Here is a 27,451-nt window from a genome sequence, read left to right as displayed (position 1 = left end):
TTACTGTTCAAATCAGAGATTGAATGAAAGGCCCTTAAGCAAATGGACTTGCACAGACCAGCTTCATTTGGGAGGGAAAAAACAGCTTACATAAGCTGTTAAGGTACTTACTCTTGTAGTTTATCAGCATGTATAAAATAGTAGGAAGTTAAAACAGTAAAGAGCTGCATTGTTTCTCCTCTGGTCCATTTCTGTAACTTAATATTTTGTTTTCAACCAACACTGCTTTCAAAACATTGTGGTGTCATCTTTGCTTGTCTCTTCATTTCAAGGCAACGAGATTATAACTTTGTGGACCAATATAAATACCACAATAAAAAGTAGTGCAGAAGGTGATCTGAAATTTGGACTGTGCTTCTGGGATAAATATTCAAAACAGTGAGAAGCAGCACAGTTGCCAATACAATTTGCATTTTCCCCGGCTAAAGTCTGTCAGGAGCAGAAAGGACAAGTGTACAAGATGTACAAGATTAGTTTCCATTGGGACAACTGTACAAGATGTTATACCTTGGATATATCAGTAGTACCCAACTTACTATGATAATTGGGACTGGAATTTCTGTTCTAGTCAAAAGTCTAGTCAGACCCAATTTTAGGGAAATTTTTATGGTGTCGTAAAGCAAATGACATGGTTGTTAAGTGAATTGTGTGGTTGTAAAGCGAATCCAACTTCCCCAAAAGGTCATAGATCATGATCACATGACTGCAGAATGCTGCAGCTGGTCATAAATGCAAATCAGTTGCCGTGAATACACATGTGATTATGGGGTGGCAGAGTGGCTGTTAATTTGGGTGCAGGTTGCAAGATACATTTTTCTGAGGCCATCGTGTTTGTGAACCATCAATAAAGAAACAGTTGTAGTAGAGGACTACCTGTTGTACTTACTACTTCCATTTTTCTCCTTACGCAAACAAGGAGAAAAAAAAGGTTAAACTGGAAAGGGGTGTATTAGTATACTTAAGGTAGTTTCCTGTCTGATGAGACTTTAAGATGTACTGGAGCTACATCCTCGGCATTCCTGAGCCAGTAGGACCATGCTGATTGGGGATCATGGGAATTGGGGTCAATCCCATTGGGAGGGCAGAAGGGTGGCGATAGCTGATTTAAAGGAGCCACTTAGCAATTTATTTTCTGCCTGGCACAAATATCAATCTTAGTGTCAGGAAAAGAAATCATTTACTGTATTGTATTTGAATGGCAGTAGAAGTTGTGAGTTGACTTTCCCTCCTGTGAGGCTGTCCTGATTCCTTAAATGGGTAGATTTATTCTTCTTTCCCTTATAGCCTGTTTTTCAGCAGGACTGAAATTGAGGGGTTGACTGAGTAGTGGAAATATTTTTAACCCTGTCAAGTATGAAGAAATGTCAGTCTATATTGAGGGAAAGATTGGGAGGGGGTATTATCCATGCATTCTTTTCTTTTCTTTTCTTTTTTTTTTGGTCCCAGTCATGAATGCCCTAGAGCTCAAAGCTTCTCAATGGAGGGATGTCCTTTTAAAGCAATTTAAATGAGCTGTTTTATGAATTGATACACAAGGTACTTAAGGCATAACTGCCTGCATTCCCTGGCTCAAAAATATTGCCACTTCCAGCAAACAACGCAGCTGTGGTGGGTCAAGGGTTAAGAACAGAGGAGATACCGAAGAGGTAGGCTCATGTTGCTTCCTGTAATCTGTGAATAACCTGTGCTTGATTAAGGCCTACTGGTTTGCTGTCACATTTTCTTGAAAGTGCAGAAGGTAGACTAAGTGACAATGTGGAACCAGTGTGACTTGTAGGCTCTGGACCTGCATGTAGATAGAAGTATGGCGGAGGTAACATGTCTAACTGGCATAATTTATGTTGTTACCTTGTTTTATTCATGTGATTCAAGTAACGAACAGATGGTCCTCAACGTATGACCACAGTTGAGCCCTCCATATCTGTTGCTAAGCAAGATAGTTGTTAAGTGAACTTTGCACCATTTTACAACCTTTCATCAGAAGGTCGCAAAAGGTGATGACATGACCCCAGGTCACTGCAACTTCATAAAAATGAGTCAGTCTGCAAGCATCTGAATTTTGATCAGGTGACCATGTGGATATTGCAATGGTTAAGTAAGTGAAAAATGGTCACAAGTAACTTTTCTCAGTACCATTGTAACTTCCAGCGGTCACTAGATGAACTGTTGTAAGTTGAGAACTGCCACTATAACATTGCAAATGAGGAAATGCCCAAAATTTGCAGATCTATAAGAACATTTCTTTAAGTGAACAAAATAGCAAGTTGGATAGCCCTAAAGCCTATACTGTGGCAACTATCTACTGCGGTCATCTAGACATGCCATCTAATGTTGTTTTTGTTTTTTGTTTCAAAGCTATTTCAAATACTTCTAAGGGGCTATATGCCAAATAACTCCAATCCCAGAATTACCCCATGTTGGACCTTTAGCACTGCTTTTCACTTTCTCATTTTGTCATTGGTATGAACAGATTGCTGTTATACCTCCTAGTTTTCTGGTTTTCAGTCATGAATATTGATGAAGTACACATCAACCTGTCAGAGTGGATGAAGGATTCTGTGAAATTATAGATATAAGCATTACCTGCCATTATTTTTATTTTGGAGCAGAGCGAACAAATTTCAGGCTTCATTTTTTTTAGCCTCATGTGAAGCAACAGGTTCATATTCAATGCTTTGGACATTAATTACCATCAGTCCTAGCCAGCATTGACAATTATAAGACATCATGGGATTTTTCATCTACAATACTATACTAAAAGAGCTCCAGAGTGCATTCCATTGATTTGTCTGTGCCTTAAATTTAGACTGCCTATCTAGAATACTGCATTTAAAAGATGCCTATATGGAACAATGAGAACCAGTTTGGTGTAGTGGATAAAGGCTAAAAACCAGGAGATTGTGAATTCTAGTTCTGCCTTAGTCACAGCCAGCTGGGTAATCCTGGGCCAAACATTCTTCCCCTGGAAGAACACAACGGTAAATTACTTCTGAAAACTGTGTGAACTTATCCAAGCAATGGCTAGAAGTCAAAACTAATTTGGAAAGTGGGAGGGAGGGAGGAAGAGGGAGAGGGAATATAAGTAAATTATCTCATTAAGTAGTTTATTAAATATCAAAATAATATAAATACTTGTATCAGACCGAATAAGAGGTAATGAAATTGAAGGGCACAATTATCAAAATAGCAAGCAGAATCTTTTAGTATCTTTTTAAAATAAAAGGGTAGTTAATCAATGAAGCACAAGGAAACTTTAATCTTATAAATATTGCTGGAATAGCTTTTGCCAAACAGGGCAGTTGTTAATCTGCTCAGAAACATAAAGTCATTTAAGTGGGTTGATTAATAAGACTTGGTACCATAAATCTTGTCAGAAGCTGCGGGCATAAAGTTTGACAGGAGTTCCTGGCTTTTATGTTTCATGATTATAGTAATGGTACTGGATTAAAACAGCATGAGCCAGATTTCGATACGTGGAAAAATGATCACATCAGTTCACTTTACAAGTCTACAGTTGGATTGAGAAATCAAACAACTTGACAACAGGTTTAATGCTATAGAATCTGAAACTGAATTCCTATATTCTTGAGAGGCTTTTTAGCACCATATAAATCTAACCTTTCTCTTTTTGTATGAATTCCATGTTAACTGGTTAATGTAACTATGTTAACTCCAAGAATCATTCCTTCCACAGTCTTTTCCATTTTAACAGTCAATCTATTTTAACTTTTCTGTTGTAAGGGAGCTTATATAGTACAACTGATGAAATGGTTTGCTAAGATTGTCTTTTACTTCTGTCTGAGTATATTTAATGAACAATTATTTTGGACTTAAGCCTCACGTCTAAGTTCTCTTGGTGAGTAGTTGTCAGTTGGATAGTCAATTAGCTACAGAAATGGAATGAATGAATAAATAAAGTAGCTATCTTATTATGGCTCGTGGAATGTTCACTTACCACAATTACCTTGGCCAGAGAATTCTTCACAGTGCAATTCTTCTTTGAAAAGCAGATGTGTAGACTATATTTCTGCCCTATAAATTCTTGATCCTACTTGTTACATTCAGTATTTTTTTTAAAAAAAAAGCTTTTAAAAAGAAGGGCTGAATAATGCTGCCTTTACAGTACTAACAAATAACTGTTGCATTTCTTGCGCAAGATAGACATCAATCATTGCAGTTTATTGAAGACACCGAAGGAGGTTCCTCATGTGTAGTCAAGAGGAGAATGTGCCTTGAACAGCCTTCCTTTCTGGAGGTGATACCTGAGAAGTTACATGAATTGGATTTCATCTCAGATTGAGCAAAGCAGGTGATAGGAGATAAAACACTTTTTCAAGCTGTAAATTGAGCGTACTTCACAAAGGAACTGGTGGTGTTTTAGCCTGTCCCCTACAGTTTACCAAAGTCAGCTTGCATTCTATCACAGTATTATCATATTGGTCTCTGAGTACATAAAAATGTTGTAAAGTGGAAATAAATAGTGTGGGTGGGTGGATAGATAGAAAGACAGACAGGTAGACAGATAGATATAGATACAGACAGATAGATGATAGATCTTTTAAATTAGGTTTTGTTTTAGCTTAGTGACGATTCTGGCAAACTGAAGTGGCCGCCTACAGCATATAGGCAACAAGCTATATCTGTTATTATTTAGGAAGTCAAACAATATCAGTGTATACATTTTTTTATCCCATGACTGAAAGGAATATTTTATTTTTCTGCGTAAAATTAAAAGGGTGCAATTTTCTTAGTATCATTTGCTAAATATACAGTCCTTTTGCTGTAGCTTTTTTTTGGGGGGTGCAGCACATTCATCTCCTCCTTCCAGTGGGGGGGGGGTAACACATTCATCTCCTCCTTCCAGTTCCACAGTTTAACTTTAGGACTGTGCATTGTTTTTGATTCAGAAAGATAAAAAGGGGTACCACAGTGCAGAGGGGACAAACAGAGCACACGAGTGCAATTTCTTAAAAACAGCTGTGTCATTGTGAGTTACATGACTGCTCTCCATAGCTGCTGTCACATCCAAGGAATAGATGTGTTAGATCACTGATCTCCAACCTTTCCAGCTCGAAGGAGGAGGCAGAAGTGGCAGGGGGAGGAGAAGGGATGATTTCACACACATACACCACTTTCCCAAATGCAGCATTGCATGCGCACTGGCCCACTACTTCCATGGCCTGGTTCTGAACTGGCTGCGGTCCGGCCCTGGATTGTAAACCAAAGGATTGGGGACCCCTTTGTAAGAAATTTGCAGACAGGCATTTATGTTCCAAAGTATCTTCTCACTTTTGAATGTGGAACATTGCACAGCCATATTTAACATTGCTTTTTCCCATTTTCAGAATTTGTAAAGGGCCTAGAGCTCTTAGAATCACCAACCAGTGTGGGACCTTACTTACCCTGACCAGACCATGTTAGGGTTTTTTTTATAATAAGGTTCTGCTAATAATATCCTTTATTCTTCCTGCCACCATAATACCTGTGCTTACACTATAAAATCTTCAGACTTCTGAAGGTTGAAGGAAACCTGGGCAAGAGTTCCCAACCTTCCCTGTTACAGCCTCAGTTCTGCATCATAAAGTTCTTTCTATCTACCATCTAGCTTATGCGTCCTGTTCTTTCCTGGACATTTAACATGTAGTGGCACTGGAATTCTCCCACCATGTTTTTAAAAATTTCTTAAATACTTTGTGCTACAAGTCAAAGTTGCAGTCATGCCTGGCATTCTCCGTGTTTCAGAGGATTTTAAAGGAAGGGAAGTTGTAAGGCCTCTGCAGCAGTGGCCCCCAACCTTTTTTGTGCCACAGCCTGGTACCGGCATCACAAAATGATCCGCGGCCTGGTACCGGCATCAGTACGCATGACAAGGCAAGGCGAGCTGAGCGACCGGCCAGCCAGCCGTCCCCCGCTTCTCCCCGCCACCTTCAACTCCTCCTTTGTACCTTTGTCGATGGGCTTCGCTCGGGACGGTCGTCGCTCTCGCCTTGCCTTGGTGCTGAAAGAATCCTCGCGCCTTAGTTTCGTTCAAAGCCCCCTTCAATGAAACTAAGGCGCTTGGATTCCTTCAGGACCCACACGCCGCTTTCCAACCGGAAAAGCTCACCCGGAAGCACTTTCTCATCAAACAAGATGGCGCCCAGCAAACTGGCGGCCCGGTAGGAAATGTTCCATGGACCAGTACCGGTCCGCGGCCCAGTGGTTGGAGACCCCTGCTCTGCAGAACTTCAGAAAGAAATGTGATGCTCAGTTGTGGGAGGGCAGGCCTTCTGAGGTGTGAGGCCCCAGTCTTGTACTCAGGGATCTATTCCTATCAATATTGCTGACAGGTTTATTTCTTTGTGCAATGCAGATAGTCCTTGACTTACAACCATTTGTTTTGTGACTGTCGGAAGTTACAGTGGCACCGAAAAATTGACTTATGTTCATTTTTCTCACTAATGTCCATTGCAGCATTCCCATGGTCATGTGATCAAAATTTGGCCGTTTTGGCAACTGGTTTATATTTATGATAATTGCTGTGTCCTGGGGCCACGTGATTTACCTTTTGCAATCTTCTGATAAACAAAGTCAATGGGGAAGTCAGACTCCCTTAACCACCATGTTACTCACTGAACAACTGCAGTGATTCCCTTAACAAATGTGGCAAGAAACATCTTAAAATGGGGCAAATTCCTCACTTAGTAAATTTTGGGTTCAATTGTGGTCATAATTCAAGGACTACGTGTAGTCAGCTTGCATGTTTTTCCCTCCCATATTGATTGTGGAGCATCTCATTTCCAACTCTGAAGTAAAGGAAAGTAAAAGGAAAGAATTTCCAAAAACATCTTGGATGTGAGTTTTCCTACTGTAGGCACTTCTATATTATACTGTCCTTTCCTGAATTTGACAGTTGTATGATCTTTACATAGTAGATAGTTTGGTAAAATACGGATCAGTAGTGCAGAATATAATAATTTATCTGCCTCTTCCTCTCAAATTTATTTGCTAACATGCCTAGTAGTTATAAAGGTTACTTAAATTACTCTAGTGAAGCACTTTTGAAAGAGCTTATAGAACAATAAATAACCTGAAAGTGGGGTGTTTTTAGAGACAACACTTTCTGTTTTCAGACGGTCCCTCCAAATCCTTCTTTCCACCTCAGACTCAGGTTTATTCAGCTGGTTATTCTGTATGTCAGATCCTTTCCTCTTCCTACTTGGATTAAAAGACAACACTGTTAGCCATAACTGAAGCAGAAGCATAATATAGGGAAAGCTGGTTTTAGAATGGTTTAGGAGCCTGATCATTTTTCCCTTTCTCTTTTTCTTGGCTGGTTTCCAGTGAGTAGGGCTTCTGTGTAAGCAAAGACAAATTGTTTTCATACTAATCTGAACTAGAAAGTGAGCTGCTGTTTGTCTTCTATGAAATGGCCCTGGGTCGCCCGATGTGTAAATCACACTGGTGGTGAGGTGTGAGATAAAAGAGCAGAGTAACTATTCCTGTGGAGATTACATCACTGCATTCTGTTGGAGTGACACACTCCAGATACTTTTCCAAAACATGGTCGGAACTGGTTGAGGATAGTGGTGTTGTAACTAGAGCCTTCCGGACATTTTAAAAATATTTAAAGCCATACAGTACCTTCTTCCTGCCCCTTTCTTAGCAGTTGCATTGTTACTGGGTTTGCTCACTTAATTCAAATCAGAATGCCAGTGCTGGTTAGACATTGTGCAAATGGCATGTTTTAGAAAACCTCACTTTAATTCCACCTGCATTATTTTGATTATAGCATTTGCACACATACCTGTCAGTAAATTATATTATTTATTTACTAAGCAAATTTATATGGCTGCCCAATTCACATATGGGTGGCTCCAGATGGCTTACATTTAAACATCCACTACATAAAAACCCCATAAGCCCTCCTGCCCGATAGCAGCAGCAACACAATCAGATCAACCTCTTGATCAGCTTCATCTCCATTCATGGTCCCCAGATCCAGTGACAAAAACCACATTTGGGGGGGACTTTTGGAAAAGCAACAGTTTGGAGTCCAACCGTACCTCGTGGGATTGATATTCCATAGAAAAGGGGCCATCACCGAGAAAGCTGGTTTTTGTGGTCCTACCAGAGGTACATCCCTAATGGATGGGAGTGGTAACATAACTTGGGTCAGCCAAGTTATCCTAGAGAGCTGGGTGAATTTGTGAGAGTAGAGGCAGTCCTTCAAATCATAAACCAACACATTCAAATTGTGGGAAGTTGAAACACTAAACTCAGGAAACAACTAAAAAACTTTTCAGGGGATACTCTTATTTTATATTGTTTTGTAGAGATTCTTTTAGGTAGTTTGAAGCAAGTGAAGCAGCCTTCAGAAATGGTACCCCTTGTTAGAGCACAGTCTACTCCTTGCCTAGTGACATCTCCTTCTACTGCATTATGAGGAGTAGAGCACTCATAAGATGCCTTCCATCAAGCCTGAAGCTTCTCAGAAGGGGATTGAACTTGGACTTGCATGTTGCGGTCCTAGACAGAAGCATCCAAAAAGTGTTTTCCTAGGGTGCTAGCCCACTTTAAAATAAGTCTAATGTTGAAAATCTTGCTCTTTCTCATAATGTGTATTTACAACGTTACAGAACAATTGCAGTACAACCACTGAACGTCATAATTATGCAGGCAAAGCTTGGTCTGGATAACATTTTGAAAATAATTTTTTTAATGTATGGGGCTTTAAATGATAGTGAAATATTTGACCATTAATTCCAGCTGACTAGCTTACTAGTTTAAAATAGTAAAAGATATAAATTCAGAAGATCCTGGTTTGAATGATAGCCCTGCCATTAACTCAGTGGTAGCCTCTGAATCTACTTGTTGCAAGAATTAGTGAGCTACTTTCTTCTCCAAGCTGATCAGCTCTTAGTGGATTCCCCTCTATTCCTTGGCAAATATGGACTCTGAGGTAGGATAAATAGCTTACATTTGAAGAACTATATGTGAATTGAACAAATGATGTCTGATCTTAATAAAAGTCTGTTTCCTCTATTAATATAAAAGGACGTCTATATGTCTGAATTGTGCATCTATTAATGCTAGCCGAGGAATATATATGAGCTATAAAGTTCACCACCCTAGTCAGCAGGAGATTGACACAGCAACATTAGACATTTCTGACTGAAAGAGTCCGGCTGTAGACAGGCCCATTTTTTTCCCACCAAGGAAGGTCTGATTTCTATCAGGTTTCCACCCCCGCTGAGACAATGGCATCTGCTTTGCGGAATCAGCCATCTTTCACAGTTGGTCCTGATCTGAAGGCCTTCAGAAAGCCAGTCAAAACGTGGGCCTTTGAGTCTGGATGAGCTGAGTCCCAGTTGTTGAGTTGTGGTATGGTTGCCATTTCATAATTTTAAATGTGTCCTGTTGCTTTGTGTAATGGTTCTGTGTTTCTTGCTGACTTTATTCTTTTAGGCTGGTCAGAATTACTTTGTTGTATTAGGTGGTCGTATAAATGTTATAAATAGACAGATAAATAAATAAAGAGTTGCTTTTATCAAATCTGGAAGGAAGAGGCAACATTGTCTTCATTAGATGAGTCTAATTATCTGGTTGCATGTAACAACTATCTGCAGTCTTAGTGACAAATTAGCTGGAAAAGCATCACTTAAAACCAAATCATTTCTTGGAATACAAGTGTCTTAAAACCTGTGCTTTCTTCCCACGCCAAGCTGTTTTCAGCTGTTGTTGCATTTTTAAAAATATTTTGTTTCCAATTTTGGAATTGCCTAAGAGATGAAAATAAGCATTAGCTGGGTTTTGTTGACTAGGATGCTTAGGGTGCCTTTCCTGTGCCTTAGGACAGCGGCTCCCAACCTTTTGGGCACCAGGGACCGTATTCTGTGGAAAGAGGTTTTTCCATGGACTGGAGGGGGAGTGTGGTTTCATGTGCTGCCTATATCCCACCATCGGGGCATGGCTTGTTTGTGAGGCTCAGTTGCTGGCATGCCACCTACCTGGGATTCGGGACTTAGGAGATTAAGGTTGAATACTACAGCAAGTTCTAATAACCAACATTTTTATAAAGGGGGAAAATGAATATATCGACTCATCCTTTCCCTTTGGCTTTTGCTTTTCCTATCTTCTTTTTTCCCTCAGCATTGAACATATATAGATAGTTTAAGCATCAGGTCCTGTGTTGAGTTGTTCAGCTTCTTCTGCATTGTAATCTACATCATTCTTTATTTGCAAAGCAATACTTGCAGGCAGCAGTAATAAATCAATTAATGACTCTGATGAATCATTTAATGGCTGACAAAATACCACTAAAGCCAACAGCTTGGATCTCTATAGCAGTACCAGAAGATGCTGGTTGACTCAGAGCTGGGAGATGAAACAGCGACTGTTAGCTCAATTAGCACAATTAGTGTGCGATTTAAAGGCTTAGATGGCATCTGCTGGAGTATACCAAGCCGGTGTGTTGACTGCATGTCTCAGTTTGGAGGCTGAACTCATCCATCCAGGTTTTCGTCATCTTCCATGCCAGTTTGATTTTAAAAATACCATCAGTGAGTATCGGGAACTATTCAGCAGTGGACTTTGCAAATAGAGCAAAAGTTATAACAGTCTGAACCTTGTTTCCTATTCTGCAGGAGGAATCTGTCAGACTTCCCAAACGTGCAGATGCTAAGCTGACATTTCCCACAAGTACAGTAACTCCACCAGGTGTGCCAATTGCAATCACTGCTTATTGGGCTTGCTTGGCCATTTTGCTTTAAGTTTGACCTATGAGCAATGCAAATGAGTTTTGAGGATGTTGCTAATAATGCACTGATGCATTAAAATGTACCTAACGGCTCTGAAGAGTTGTAGAAGTGTTACTATATAACACATTCCTGATTCTACTCCATTAGCCTTTAATTTGTGGATTATGAGCGTGCCCTTACTGAAACTTTAGATGCACTGTATTCCTCGAACATAAGGATGGAGTCCATAATCAAAGCTGCAGAATCCCTTCCCTACATGGTGAATAGTTATCAAGGCTGCTATTTGTCTTACCACGTTGTAGGAACCTACACATTTAGTTTCTCAAGGGTAAGAATAAGGAGGAAACCAGCGGCCCCAACAGCCTTTCCTGTTACTACACTAGCTGGGGTTGTTAAGCGTCTATTTCCGCAACATTTGAAGAGCCACAGATTTCCCCCACCCCTGCTTTAAAGTCCCCCGTGGTTTTTTTGAGGGGGGGACTCATTAAGGTAGTGCTCAGGCATCTTCATTTTAGTTTTAGTAGTGTGATTTTTTTTAATGAACTTCTGTTTTTAGAAACAAGAATGCACCATATGAATAGTATAAAATAGCTGTTCTGTGTAGTCATGCTGTCTCCTTGGGCATTCACAAAGTTTTCCCTGTTGTTGACAAATGAAGTGCAATTGTACACCGCCTATGAAATAGTGTAACTTTATAGCAAGAAAGTTCATCACTGTTGGTGTAGTTCATTTTGTGGATAATCATATCAGATGTTCAGTGAATACAGGTAGTCCTCGACTTACAACAGTTCATTTGGTGACCATTCAAAGTTACAACGGCACTATGGAAAAATGAATTTATGACCATTTTTCATGCTTACAACCATTGCTGCATCTCCATGGTCCTGGGATCAAAATTCAGACACTTGGCAACTGACTCACATTTATGAAGGTTGCAATGTCCCGGGATCATGTGATCACTTTTTATGACCTCCTGATAAGCAAAGTCAGCAGGGAAGCCAGATTCACTTAACAACCGTGTTGCTAATTTAATAACTGCAACAAATTGCTTAACAAATGAGGTAAGAAAAGTCGCAAAATGAGGCAAAATTCACTTAACAACTATCTTGCTTTGCAACAGAAATGTTGAGCTCAGTTGTGGTCGTAAGACAAGGACTACCTATAAAAGTTTCAAGTAGAAGTAATCTTCCCTTTCTATACAACAGTGTGTGAATATGTATTTGTGGATAAGAATGAGAATGCTATGCATCAAACAAAAAAGCAGCATGAGGTAGTTGGCAAAGCATTTTGAAAGTAACTAGATAAGTGGAAACCACATGTGTATGTAAGCTGATAATGATCATAGAGGCACAGAAGTCTTGCTAATTGTATTTAGCTACTTAACTGTTGCACAGTCTTTGTCTTGCATACAATATAATGAAAATATGCGGGAGAGGATCTTATTGGACTACTGATTCCAACAAGTAGAAAATGTATGCAGCTAAGCTCCTTCAACCACTATTGTGACTATCTTTTGGGCATTTTCCCCATTTAACATTTCTTCTTTATAGGGTTGACTTCTCGTCCCTCTCCCACACACTATATATGTTCATTTCTTTATTTGAATTATTCATAGGGGAAAACGTTTTTAATTAGGAAGTGAGAGAAAAATATAAATAATAACTCAACTAATTACTTCTTGTAACCTGAATTCTGTGCCTAGGTTTTCCTCTACCTTAGGGTCTTCCAACTTGACAGCTTTACGACTTGTGGACTTCAACTCCCAGAATTCCTCCTCCAGTCATGTTAGCTCAGGAATTCTGGGAGTTGAAGTCCACAAGTCTTAAATTTGCCAAGTTTGAAGGCCCTTGCTCTATCTTGACCCAGGGATCACCATTCTTTATTCACCTTTACAGAACTCTGGGAATTTCTTTTAAGATACTGGTCCAGACACTAGGAAGTCTTTTAGAGCTTCTAAAATTTACTTGGTTTCTTGATATCCTGACTCTTGTATGAACCTCAGAAACAGATACACCCTGTTAAGTAATATGATAAATATAGATAGTAGAGAGAAAAACAATGAAGACTCTTCTATTTCTCAAGAACAAGGAGACACTAATGATGTCACTGCACATGTGATTGACCCAATGTTGGTCCATTTTTGAGAGAAAGTCTACCCGGTAGAAGTCCAAGGAATAGGCAAGTAGAAATTTTATATTGTAAGAAACAGCTTACGGCTAGCCTGGCTGAAATCTCCTGATACTGCACCTCGTAGTGTTACTTAAGGTAAGAATAGTTTGCACCTGAGTTGCAGAAAGTTCCCTGAACTCACCAGCTATGTTCCTTCTAACACAGACGAGCTACTATGGGGAGGATGAAACTAAGGAGGGTTGTTACAGAGAGAAACAATGCCACACGGCAGGCTTCTAAATAATTCATCAAGTCTGGTAGATGCGATTCTTCCCTTGCATTCTGTTCAGGGCACTGTGGATACTTTAATTATTAACTTCCAGCCAAGTGTCACAATGTGTATGTCAAATTGACATGTACGTATCTTGGAGGAAAAAAAATAACTTCATGATTTGATGGGAAGTATGCCTGGGCCAGAAGAGCTTTGCATAGTACCTGGCATTCCAACTGGCAACTGTGAAGGGCATTCCAGGCCAGCCAGGAAATGTAACAGATGTCTTGTTGCGTCTGTGATATGTCCAAACTGAGAAGTTGCACACACCACAAAAGGGACCATGATATCTTGCATTTCCTTTGCCATGGCTTGGCTGCATATCCATGGTGAGTTTTATCCTGTTGTGGATAAAGAGAGCATAGCTTGTACATTCAGCTTTAAAAAAAAAAAACCTGTATTCTTTGAAAATGGTTCTGATGAAAGTTTGAATGTATAACGAGCATTGCTAAATAGTGTGCAGATATTTTTACCCTTTGATAGTTAGATGGGTTGTAAAATAGTAGAATGTCTGAATTGCATTATTGTAAGCTATTTTAGGGATCTGTCTAACTCTGGAAGCTCACCAGAGAGAGCTTAGAGTATGCTGGAAATCTCCTGAAAAAATAAAATAAAATATTGGCTGGCAGTTTTATTGCAGTACCTCCTGTCTTTGGAGGAGCGACACATTATGTGATAGGGAGTGTTTGTTTTTAATAAATATAATTGGGTGTTCTACAATTTAGAGCTAGATTCTGTATATACGCTCATTACTAGAAGTAGTAATGAATTACTAGGATTACTTAAAAGAGAAGTTGTAATATTTTCATGGTCTATTTAAAAAAATGTTTTTAAGATGTGAATAAAAGAAGAAATATATTTTTCCCTGGTTTTCAGTTTGATGATGCAGTATCATCTTTTCTACTACGTTCTCCTATTGGTGTCTTATGTTTATATTACTTTGTTGTTTGTATGTACACTGAAAGCTGATGCACCAGAGAAAATTCCTTGTGTATACAATCACACTTGGCCAATAAAGTATTCTATTCTAATTCTAATTCTATTCTATAGAGCTAGAAATGGCTTATGAACTTATTTTTCATGGTTGTGTATAACTTTGCTTTAATACCTTCATTTTCTTTAAAAACATACTGGCTCAGATAGCTGGGAAGAGGATGGATAGATGTCAATCATTTCATGGAGAGTTTGCACCTACTTTTCATATCCTCTGTTTCAGTATATAGGATCCTTCCCAAGCTTGATCTGCATTCCCTGTTTTGTGCTTGTCATATATTCTTTGCCCTTCATTAGTATTCCAAAGTAGGTAAGTCCTGAATGTATAATGATGCTTTAAAAATCCAAAGGAGAAAAGCATTCTCTTCCTCCATCTCCCTACTCCCAAACTGGTAGGAGAAAAAGAATACTCAAGCTGTAGTTGTACCTAATAAGGAGGTGGGGGGGGAAGAATCCTTCAAAACACATCACAAGCGGTTTCCAGATGTTTTGGATTGCAAATCTTAATATTTCCAGCCCTGTTTTATGGCTATAAGGGGATGATGGATGTTGTAATCTGGATGCCACCGAGTTTGGAAAGGCAAAGTTTAAGAGTTTACTTAAGTCTTCAGTTTTGGGGGGAAATCCGATGACATCTTGAATTGCGTTGATTCGGGAGAAGATTATTTATTGGGACCAGTAGAGACACTTGCGCCTATTTTTTTTTCTTCCTTTGCAACCATTTTCCAAAGAATGTAAACCCAGCTGGAGATTTTTGAAGTGGCTGCAAATGACTGGGGAAAGTACAAGGAAACTAAAGAAGGTGGGGGAAGAATAAGATTTTTTCTTTCTTTGAACATCATATCCTCCTGGCTCTTTTTAGGGGAACTCCTTTGAAAAAGAAAAGGAAAGGGACTGTTAGTTGCATTAATATTTTATATGTTGATTAGGACTGTTCTATTTGTAACCCAAGAACTCATTCTGAAGTCCATTCTGCAAGCATTAAAGCATTAATTCTTGTTGTCTTCTCATTTCTGCTATGAAATGGTTATGTGAAAAACTCTTCGCTTCTTGTTTTTCTTGTGTTATATCAGGCTTAGATAAAGAACTTAGCCACAGCTTTTTTAGTAAACGGTTACTTAATTTAATTAGGTTTCAGCTTTGCTTTGCTATTTGCAATTAAAAAGCAAGGGTAGGTTAAAAATTGAACCTACAACTTCTGTTGCTAAGTGAGACAGTTGTTCAGTGAATTTTGCCTTGCCCCATTTTATGACCTTTCTTGCCACAGTTTTTTTTAACAACTGAATCACTGCAGTTGTTAAAGTTAGTAACACAGCTGTTAAGTGAATCTGGCATTCCCCATTGGCTTTGCTTGTCAGAAGGGCACAAAAGGGAATCACATGACCCTGGGACACTGCAACCATCATAAATATGAGTCAGTTGCCAAGCCTCTGAATTTTGTTTATGTGATCAGTGGGGTGCCACAAAGTTCCGTCTTAGGCCCAGTACTCTTTAATATATTCATTAACAACTTAGATGAGGGAGTAGAAAGGGAACTTATCAAATTTGCAGATGATACTAAGTTGGCAGGAATAGCTAACACCCAAGAAGATAGGCTCAAGATCCAGATGGATCTTGACAGACTAGAACACTGAGCCGTATCTAACAAAATGATAAAACCAAAGTCCTACACTTAGGCAAGAAAAGCAAAAGTACATATATAGACTGGGTGAAATCAGGCTCAATAGCAGTAACTATGAAGGGGGTCTTGGAGTCTTAGTGGACAACCAGCTAAATATAACCCAGCATTGTGCAGCAGCAGCCAAAAAAGCTAATGCAATCCTAAGTTGTATTAATAGAGGGATACAATTGAGATCAAGTGAGGTACTAATACCACTCTATAAAGCCTTAGTAAGACCACACGTAGAGTACTGCATTCAGTTTTGGTCACCACACTATAAAAAAGATGTTGAGACTCCAGAAAAAGTAGAGAGAAGAGCAACCAGGAAGATTAGCGGACTGGAGACTAAAACATATAAAGAACAGTTATAGGAACTGGGCTTGTCTAGTCTAGTGAAGAGCAGGACCAAGGGAGACATGATAGCAGTCTTCCAATATCTGAGGGGCTGCCACAGAGAGGAAGGGGTGAAGCTATTTTCTAAATCACCTGAAGGCCAGACAAGGAACACTGGGTGGAAACTGAACAAGGAGAGATTTAACCTGGAAATAAGGACAGTGAGAACAATCAACCAATGGAACAGCTTGCCCTCGGAAGTTGTGGGAGCGCCATCACTTGAGACTTTCAAGAAGAGATTGGACTGCCATTTGTCAGAAATGGTGTAGGGTCTCCCATTTGGGCAGGGGGTTGGACTAGATGACCTACAAGGTCCCTTCCAACACTGATTATTCTGTTTAACATCTGATCCAATTTTTTGTTTATTGAGAAATATCTTCTGAGACCTTGCCATTTTGCCATATTTCATCTGGCAACATATCTATTGTTTCAGGGAAAATACAGATATTTTTTAAAGATCATGGGGAATGCTGCAACAGCCATAAGTGTGAAAAATGGTCATTAGTCACTTTATCTAGTTCTGTTGTAACCAAACAATTGTTAAACAAACTGCTGTAAGTTGACCACTACCTGTAATGGGGAATAATCATGCAATTTATATAACATAAGATCCTAGATTTTTTTTTAAAGAGCATGTCAACATTAGTTGGCATTTAATGAGTGCAACTCAATTTGTCAGAAATTTATACATATTTTTAAAAGAGCAAATTTAGTTGAATGTTTAGAATATCATTCTTTTCTTTATCAGAAGACAGTCCCCTATTTGTTCTATATCTATCCTAATGGTAAGTCAAAGATGATTTTTTCCCTAAAAGGTACACTATTTCAACTACGGAGTTGTCAGAAACTGAGATGGATGTGCTTATGATGTGGAAACAGAGATTGCATATGAGATAGTTATTAATTCTTCGAAATCCATAAAGAAATGATTGTCCCAATGAGCTGTTTTCAATATCAAACATCTTTGTTCAAAACGTTAAACAGCTAACATGACTTTAATGTGCAGACTGGGATTTCTGGTTCATTGCAACCTGGCAATATTTTGTTAGATTTGAAACTGAAAAGTGACTTTATTATTTTGGTTGGAAGACCTTGTTAAATGTGTGCATTTTAAGATGCTGTTGCTAATGTCAGTGTGATATATCAATAGTAATTGATAGCAGTTCGCCTTTATTTTTTTTAAAAAGGAAATGCCATGCTATAATTTATAATCAAAAGGAGAAAATACCTTGCGTCATCATAATGAACCTTTCTGGAGTCACAGCATTAAGATATAGCAACTTTGGTGAAGAGGAAATATATTTGATAATATTTTTGATGGGCCCGTTGTAATTGAGACTTACAGTTAACAACCTGTAGTTCCCATATGTAGTTCTTTCATTGTGACATCTTCCTGTACAGTATATATGTGTTATAGGGTAGTCCTATGATAAGATCCAGTGGAACTTTAATGTGGCTTTCAATAAATTTCATGTGGCTATATTAGAAGTTACGGGTTCATTACTGCTTTATAAATAAGATGATAAAAATTGCTAATCCACAGAAAAGATTTTCAGAAACACCTCCCCATGCATCTGATGAAGGGGACCGTGATCTACCAAAGCTTAAACAATATACAATAATGATTGGATTGTTGCAAGAGACTTCATTGTTTTTGCTGCAAAAGGATTAACAAAGCGAGGCCTCTGCATTATTTCTTTGCTAGTTAGCTTGCTGACTTCATTCCTAAATGCAGAACAAGGAAGTGATGGAGCATTGTATCACATATTTCACTGGCTTGCTGATTCCATTTCTTGTACTTCCCAATGGCTACTAGGCCAGCTCTTAAATACAAGGCTACAAAGCAAAACAAAAGAAAATCATTGCAATCGGAGACATTTCCCATATTCAGATTACTGTATAAAACAAATCATTTGGCTGCTCACATTTTTCAACAATGATTTTTGAACATGTCAAGTCACTAGACTGCTGATTAAATTAAATGTAGCATTGATAAGACTGTTGTCTGTGATCAGTGGAGACGCAATCCTTGACATGATTCTGGTTGCAGTTTTGCAATCTTTCAAACATTAGTCATAACTAAACCATTTATTTCATTAAGTCTTTGTTAGCTCATCCTTGATTGCATTCAGAGTAGACAAGTTTTCCTTTGTTAATTTTTGACTAAAATGTTTAAAAGCAATCCCTTTGGAAAAATATAAATCTGTAATGCATTTTTTTTCTATTTTTCCATGTGGGAGTTTTGTATAGATATTTCTATTTATCACTATCTTGGGCATTTTACTTCTAGATTAAAAAAAGAGGAATCTACTGTTGGCAAAAATTTTCATAAAAAATTGAGCAATTAGAATAATGTTTTTATTAAAAAATACACAGTAGTACCAAAGTAAAGCAAAGCAATAGCAGAGTGACTGAAGAATTGTCAGAACAGAGCCTACTTTTCAGGTCTGACAAACAATATTTCATCACCCTTGGTTTATCTACTTTTTGTTTTCCTTCAGCTGGCTATTTATATGACTTAGTTTCTCAGAAGGGAAGTGGGCAGAGACATTAAATTCTATATTCAGCAATAGAGAAATCTACATTTAAAACAAACCTCATTTTTTCAAATTGCAATTTTATAAATCTCTACATGGTTCTCATAGATGAAAGACTGATGATTTGAGAATGGACAGTTGATGTTTATGGGGTTTTTTTTAGTCTTGCTGCTGTATTATAGCCATTATTAAAGTGATGTCAACATCCCTTTTGGCCTCAATTTTTGTTTTTGTTTTGTTCTTACTTAGCACGAATGTTGTTTTCCCTTCGAGTCACTGGTGACTCTTTAGTGAATGCCTAGGCTCGACCCCACAGTTTTCTTGGCAAGGTTTTAGAAATGATTTGCAATGCATTGCATGCTTCCAAGGGCTGAGTAGATGTGACTGGCCCAAGGTTACACAGCTGTCTTTGTGCTCGCAATCTCCCAGTTTGTAACCTGATGCCGTAAACCACTACACCAAATTGGCCCTCAATTATTCCCTGACCCACTGAATCAATAGAAAATGGAAAGAATCAATAGCAATCATTTTGCTAAGCAGGAATATGCTAATAATGGAATATATCAGACTATGCAACCCAAGCTGGTATGTATGTATGTATGTATGTATGTATGTATGTATGTATGTATGTATGTAAGTATTCTCGTCTACCAGCCAGTCAGTCGGGTTATATATATGTATATCACTGCCTGGTGGAGGATAATAGCATGACTGCTAACTGACATCAGAATGACATTCAGAGAGACACATCAGCTCACCACCCTTTTGCATAATGCTTGAATAGAGACTATGTCCTTTATGCTGAAATTGGGAAATTACTAGGGACAAGGAAAAGGCTGTTTTTGTTCGTTTGTTCTTGCTTAGTTTATTGACTGTCTGGTTTAGCTAGCAAAGTACCTTTACCCTTTCTCTTTCCAGTTCAGATGAACACATTATATCAGGGCCAGTTAATCAGTAAACTTTTCCTGCAAATCCCACATAAGCCACATAAAATACTGCCAGAGATCAAATGAGGACATAGACTAAAGGCTTTGTACCTACCTCACAACTTTCCTTATAATGCAGCAGCTAAAAGCTGTTCGGTGCTTTTGAAAGAAGGGAAGAGCATACAGAGAAAATAGGCAGAAAGGTTTATATGGACACACCTCTTTTATTTCCTTGGCTTGGCTTTAAATATTAACTGTGATCATTTTGCTCTTTAAACATGGCAGGTTAAATATTTAGCACTTCTGTCTTTTAGATTATGTTCTTAAGTTTTGGTGGTATAGTCCTCAGTTGAAAGAAAGATCTTAATCACTTCTGTCTTTAACTGAAAGTGATGTTGGTAGCCCTCTCTTAAATTATAAAGTAATCTTTAAAAAAAAAAAGTCTAGATGAATGGCTATAGCAGTGGTGGCTAACCCTTTTGGGCTCATGCCAAAAATTGTGTGCGCACTTGCGCGCTCGTGCTCACATGCCAGCACCCAGAAGGCAATGCACGTGACCCCCTCATGCCCCCTGCGCATGCACGCGCAATCCCCCCCCCCACGCTCCTTTACCTGCACTGCGTCTCACAGCTGATTTTTCAGCCTCCCGGAGGCTTGAGGATAGCTTCTGCAGCCTTTGCAGACCAAATAATAGGCCCATTTCATCACTTCCGGTATTACAGAAAGTGATGAAACAGCTCTATTTTTTGGCCTGCAAAAGCTGCAGAAGCTATCCTCAAGCCTCTGGGAGGCTGAAAAAGGCCTCAAACCAGCTGAAAAATCAGCTGTGAGGTGCACGCATGTGCAGTGAGCTAAGTTTGCCTGCAGCTTGCGTGCCAGCATAAATGGGTCTGCATGCCACCTGTGGCACATGTGCCATAGGTTCGCCATCAGGGGGCTATAGTACAGGAGTGTAAATGTAGAAGATGCTCTGGAGCAGCATCGCCTAACCTCGGCAGCTTAAAGATGCGTGAATTTCAACTCCCCAAATTCCCTGGCTAACTAAGGAATTCTGGGAGTTGAAGTCCATGCGTCTTAAAGTTGTCAAGGTTAGGAAATCCTGATCTAGAGTGTTTTTAACCACGGTCCCTGTTAGATCTCTACACTGAAAGATATGGATTTGCCATTCTCTTTGTCCATGAGTATATTCAAAATTCTACAAAAAAAATAGTTTTGGAAGCTATAGTTAATAACTTCTGCAGTTTTGGTGACTGATCTGTAAGAATGAGAACTGAACCAAGCTCTCAGTTCCACCTCATTCAGAATGACAGCCATTGATATTTTGTTCATTTTAATGGCACAATTTTACAATGCAATTTCATTCTCTTTGGGTAGCCTTGATAATAATAGGACTGGTAACTGGCCATACATTATGGTGGACATATGAAATATGTATAGGTAGTCCTCGACTTATGACCACAGTTGAGTCCAAAATTTCCATTGCTAAGAAAATCATTGAGTGAATTTTCCCCAATTTTATGACCTTGCTTGGCAGAGTTGTTAAGGGAATCACTGCAGTTGTTAAGTTAGTAATACGGTTGTTAAGTGTTTCTGGCTTCCCCATCGACTTTGTCAGAAGGTCACAAAAGGGGATCACATGACCCCAGGACCCTGCAAATGTTATAAATGCACGCCAGTTGCCAAGCATCTGAGTTTTGATCATGTGACCACGGGGATGCTGTACCGTAAAACAACCATAAGGCAATTTTTTTCAGTGCCATTGTGACTTTGAATGGCCACTAAATGAATGTTTGTAAACTGAGGACTTTCTGTACCGATGTCCTTTACACCAGGGGTCTCCAACCTTAGCAACTTTTAAGACTTGTGGACTTCAGCTCCCAGAATTCCTCAGCTTAGCTGGCTGAGGAATTCTGGGAGTTGAAGTCTAGTCTCAAAGTTGCAAGGTTGGAGATCCTTGCTTTATGCAGATCTCAAACCAGGGTTATCCAACTATATGTGTATCATTATATATTTGTTTGTTTGTTTGTTTCCAGAGTGCAGCTGCAGCGCCAAGTCCAGTACTTGGAAACATTCCTCCAAATGATGGAATGCCAGGAGGACCCATTCCTCCCGGTTTCTTTCAGGTAAGGGTTAATTCTCCTGATTTTTTTATGTGATTCATCGGTACCTTTCTGTGGTGGTTTTGTTTGTTTTCTTCATCATCAGTTCACATCAGCTGTGTGTATGTGATAGAGCCTGTTTGTCTGGAAAGCAATATTAGTTTTTGTTTTTATTTTAGTTCCACGCATTACAAAGCTACTTTGGAATGAATGAGATGCATGTTGATCATGACAGGACTGTGTGTAATCCAGGATATGGAGTCTTATTTTTCCCTTTTGGTTAATCACTTGGCTGTTTTCCAACTACTGCCGCTGAATTCTTTTAGGCAAAATCTTCTTAAACTTTAGCCACAGGTAGAAGTTCATCCAGAGAAATAAAATATTACATAGCTGCTTTGGGGGGATTGAACTTATTCTTCTCTCCATCTTTTTTTCCTCATAATAAAGTTTGCTTTTAGCCACATGAAATTCTTGTTGTTAGATCCATGGGCAAAACCTGAGGTGACAGAGACCCAAGATGAAAACAACAAAAACAAGGATGGCCAAAACAGTTTTAAAGCAAATGCTGTTCTTAACATTCTTTTTTAAATTAAAAAATATTTTCCTGTCTTGGGTGCAGCTAACTTTTGTCATTCGAAAGGATCCATTGGACTGGGTTGGAGAGTTGACATTAATTTGCATGTTATAACTAGTTGGCTGTTATTTGCATAGGGACACTCAGAGAGTTCTCAGCAATTAATATATGGAAATCTGCTTTTGGAACTACTAGATGCCAGTGTTCTTGGACTTCAGTTCTTGAGGGAGAAGAATAAAGCAGTGGATTTTGAAATAATGGTGATAATGGTGATGACAATGATGATGCGGTGGGTTTTGAAAAGCATGGGATCTGAAAAAGTAACTTATGGACGTTTCTCACATTTATGACAGTTGCAACATGCCCATGGTTATTTGATCAAAATCTGAACACTTGGCAACTGGCATGTATTTGCTTCACTTAACAAATGTGGCAAGAAAAGTCATAAAATAGGGCAAAACTCACTTAACAAGTGTCTTGCTTAGCAACAACAATTTTGGGCTCAATTATGGTCCGGTCCATTAATCAAAGTCTGTCTGTATTATGCACACAATTAAGAGATGGGAAGGACTGTTTGAACAGGAATAGTATCATCTCTGTCATCATTAAGCACATTTAAAATCATAACGGTTGGAACTGTTATCATTTTAATAATTGGTAATATAAAGGACACGTGGCTGGTAAACTCTAGTAACCATTTTTATATTAGAAGAATTGCCAAGCCAGGTCTCCTTCACATAAATGATTAATGTTGGAAGCTGAAATTTTAATTTTACATATTTTTTTTGAGTTATGTAGAACAAAGTCTCAAATAATAGCTTGATCAATGTTACGAGGCCTACATTAGAATTATAAAATTCAGTGGCAATCTTAGGATGGTGCTGTAGATATGTCTTTTGGCTTTGTTATTTTAGGGAAATAAGTATTTTTACGAAAGTTTTACATGTGATGAAATGAAATCTATTGATTTTTTAGGATACCAAATAAAGCCCAGAGTGATTCTTTAAAATTGGTGGAAATAAAAGAAAGCTTTTCGCCTTTCCCCAATGAGTATTTCAGAAGTGGCTTATGTTTGTGAGCCAGTTGGATGGATAACATGTGCTGTTCTTGATACTGCTGAACTCTTAACACCCATTCATCATAGTATAGTCAATAGTGAAGGATGAGGGGTATTGCAGTCCAGCAGCATCCCAGATATTATCGCTTTCAAGTAATCCACTTAACAGCTTGTGTACTACAATTTAAACAGCAACTGAACTGGGGTAATTTCTATCTTTTTCCAGTTCAGTTTAGTAACAGTGCTTTTGTTAAAGATCTAGTGAGCACCTCATAGCACGTATCACATCTGTCTACCTGATCTTAAGGAAGAGAATTCCATACGGTTTGCATTGTAGACCAACTGCTTCCTTTTTTTCTGTTCTGAATCTCCCCTGTTCAGTTTCATTGCATAAACATGAGTACTTGAATTAATTCTTTCTGACCCCTCTATGTTCTTAGACTTTCCAAACTACATGTCTTAGGCTTTATGGGAAGGATGTGATTGAGTACATAAAAACCAAAGTGCAAATGTTTTATAAAAATGAACACCTTCCCATTTCACTTCCATCAATTCCATTTTGAAATTTGTATATCAGCAAGTGGCCGTGGGCTAAAAACTCTGGACCTTTAACACTACACTACAATTTAATCACAGTCTGTAATTTATCTAACTCTGTGATGCATTTCAGCCACAGTATATGTAGTACATATATAAATAGATGCCATCTGATAGAATGGAAAATTTAAGGAGAGCACATGAAGTTATGTGCCACTGAAAGTATACTTTCGGCTTGCATAATGTAGGTCTTTCTACTGATCGTGTCTGCTCTATAGGATTTGTCCTTCTCCTTGACAGCATGTGCTATTTACCTTCAAAAAATGAGGTCAGTCAGGAAGATGAGCTCCTCTGTGCCTAGATGTGCACAGAGGTAGGAACATAGCTCTTATGGAAATCCCAATAAGAGACTTTTTTCCACCATTCATTTTCTTGGGGATTTCTATCCAACCACTAGATGAGAAAAGGAACTGAGTGGGAGAAGAACATTAAGGGATGGAGTTTGTAAACAGAGCAGAGACCCAAATGTGCATAGTTCTATAAATGCTGACCTGTGATCATGACAGCAACATATATATATGTGTGTGTGTGTGTGTGTGTGTATGTTTATGTATAGGTATAGATATAGGTATATATATAGAGAGATATATGTGTGCGTGTGTGTATATATATACATATATATACACACATACATACATACATACAGGGGTGGGATTCTACCAGTTCGCACCTATTCACTAGAACCGGTTGTTAACGTTCTCCATTGAGTTGTTCTGAGCATCCAGAGAGTGGGAGGTGCTTAGTCTCTGCTCGGATAGGCTGGACTTAATTGTTAGGATGCTCTTACTTCTCCCTGGCTTCTCCCTAGCATCCCCCAGTTTTAGGCAGCTTATCCTTGGCCGGGGCAGGAACACTTTGAGGTTTGGATTTCTTTAGATTCTAAATTGCTCTCTTCTTAGCTCTGACTGCAATTAGAAGGGAAGCAGTCGGGTTAACATTCTAAGCAGTTCGGAGAACTGGTTGTTAGAAGAAATTACTGGCCTAATCCTGTAAGGAAGGCAGGAAGGAAACATTCTGGTGTTGCTTACAGAAACTGCCTCTCCGTTAACCCTTATTACATTCTTGGCAGGACTAGACTTCCTGTCTAGGGACTTCTCTGGATTTTTTTTTCCTCCTTTGCTGGTACTTTGCTTGTGTGGAGTGACCATTCAAAGTTACAATGGCACTGAAAAAAGTGACTTATGACCATTTTTCACACTTACGACTGTTACAGCATCCCCGCATTCATGAGAGGCCAGGTGAGGAGATGCATGCCTCGATGTGAATGATATTGAGTTGGCCATGCCCAGCCAATAACATGACCACCAAGCCATGTCCAGCAACTTAGCCATGCCCACCGAACTGGTTGTTAAAAAATTTGAATCCCACCCCTGCTTACATACACACACACACACACACACACACATGCACACACACACCATCTTGATGTAATCTTGGCACACTTGGTCACCAGTCCTATTATAGCACACTCGCAGCCATGCAGAAAAAAAAATCCTCAGAACTTCAACGCCAATGCTTCTCCTGTCTTAAGAAAGAATCCTGTTTGAGATTGTTTCATTATGATAAAGGGAAGTAAAAGCTCAGCTCACAGTGTCTTTGCCAGGGTCAAGCAGGTCTGTAGACCGATGACAAAAATACAGATGTAAATGGCCTGTTGCTGTCTTAAGCAATTTCCAAGCCAAAAAAAACCCCACAAGAATGTGAAAACCCTTTTTAAAAAAGTCACAAGAATGTATATACGGAGAGAGAGAGAGGGAGGGAGGGAGAAGAGGGGGGAGGGAAAAGAAAGAGAGAGAGAAAACGAGAACTGCTACATTGGTGTCCATAGCTGCTAGTCAAACCCAGAATGCCTAAGATGCTGATTTGCCCAGTATTCCAAAATCATCAGTACAGGAGTGATGCTTGTTTGAGTGGTTTGAAACCTCAAGGCAAGGCGCCAGCATCCTCACCCATGACTTAGACACTCTTTTGCAGGCTGAACTTTCTCCTTCCTGCCAGATAGAGGAGGAGAGGGTGGTAAAGGAGTAACCTGGCCACTTTAGTTATCAACTGCCCTTGCTTACCTTTCACATTTTCCCAGAAGGGCAGGACTTTTGCTACCAGATGGTTGGCTCTGCCTTCTCCAGTGGAGGTCACTTCAGGAGCTCTGTCAGCAGCTCTGCCAGGCCCTGACAAAATACTAGCCACAAACACCAGGCCCCCTTCCCTTGCAACTGCACTGCCTACATCTCTGTATAGGCTTAACTTTAGAAAAAGACCTGGGCACATCAGTATGCATCCGGTTGTGTGCCTGTGGCCCAACATTTCTTGTTTGTGCATTTTCCCACTGAATTTTGAACTTGTGTGTAGCATTTAAAAAAAAACCTTTCTGATGAAATGGAAAGTTGAACATAAATCAATGTCTGTTGCTGTGTTAGCTATGCATCAGCAGTTAGTGAGATGCACCATAACAAAGGCGTAGCAAGTTTGTGTTCCTGCACTGCCCCCTAATGCACTGAAATCTTAGGAGTGAACAGACAATAGTGTTCCTAAGCGCTTTTGCGTTGGGGGTGGGTGAGTTGCATTTATTTACTGCATTTATTTATTGGTTTATAGTCTTATTGGTAAAGGAAGCAGAATTAAAATTATCAAAAGGAAAGAAAACTAAGGGCTTTTTACCAATTACAGAAGATTGATAAGCATAGGTAAGTTCTGTTGGAGAGATTACATTTTTCAGGTACATTCGAAGTGTATAGTTGTGTCTCATCATGAGAATCTGCCTTAAATTGGGTTTTCTACCATACACCAACATTTACCCAGGAATAAACAAATATATGCTATACCTGTTGGAATCCACAAAAGTTCTTCTATGCTATGCTTCTTAAGTCAGAAGTTAATTTTGAAATTTGTATTTGTTCTTGGAGGTTGTCCTTTGCCCATGATACTTCTAAAGCTTTGCTTAATCACTCATGCTCTGTGCAGGCCATTTAAAGTAAAAGTAAGGACTGGTTGACTCTATTTGGAAGATTTGCTGGGCACTGAATAATTGGATTTGGAAATTGCAACATTTTAGGAGTCCCCACCCACCCACCCCCCAAAAATGTTTTTGTATCCTTTTCCTTTTATGGCAGAGCTGACTTTTAATGAAAATGAAACCAATCCTTGCTATTTAACAAGCACTTGGCTGTTTTCAGCAATGCCTTTAAGAAGAAAAAGCAATATGGGAACAGAGAATAAGGAAAGAGAGAGTGGAGTAAACCATGAATATGATAGAAAAAAATGTACTTTTCTGGCTGCCTATTGGCCGTTGCCTACTTTTTTTGCTTTTTTGTTTCCTATTTCTCTTACATAAATCTTTTGTGGGTCATATCCTATCACTCTTATTTACAGGAAGATAGATCCTTTACTATGTTCAAAGGGCAAAGTTTCCCGTTGCCACGGATGCTTCTTTAGTAAA

General features: G+C 39.0%; 1 protein-coding gene across 5 annotated transcripts in view; it reads left to right on the top strand.

Annotated features, from left to right (window-relative positions):
- Nucleotides 1–27,451, top strand: part of SSBP3 (single stranded DNA binding protein 3) — a 193,105-nt gene that overhangs the window by 122,534 nt on the left and 43,120 nt on the right. For all 5 annotated transcript variants that reach the window (XM_087929959.1, XM_026707148.2, XM_026707147.2 and 2 more), the window contains exon 5: nt 21,722–21,811. In XM_087929959.1, coding sequence (XP_087786085.1) covers nt 21,722–21,811 — 90 coding nt within the window. The remainder of the gene's footprint in view (nt 1–21,721; nt 21,812–27,451) is intronic.

The sequence above is a fragment of the Pseudonaja textilis genome, chromosome 3 (assembly GCF_049901715.1).
Source record: "Pseudonaja textilis isolate UNSWEBS1 chromosome 3, rPseTex1.2, whole genome shotgun sequence".
Lineage (NCBI taxonomy): Eukaryota > Metazoa > Chordata > Lepidosauria > Squamata > Elapidae > Pseudonaja > Pseudonaja textilis.
Note: the sequence above shows the minus strand (reverse complement) of the source record. Positions and strands in the feature narration are given on the sequence as shown.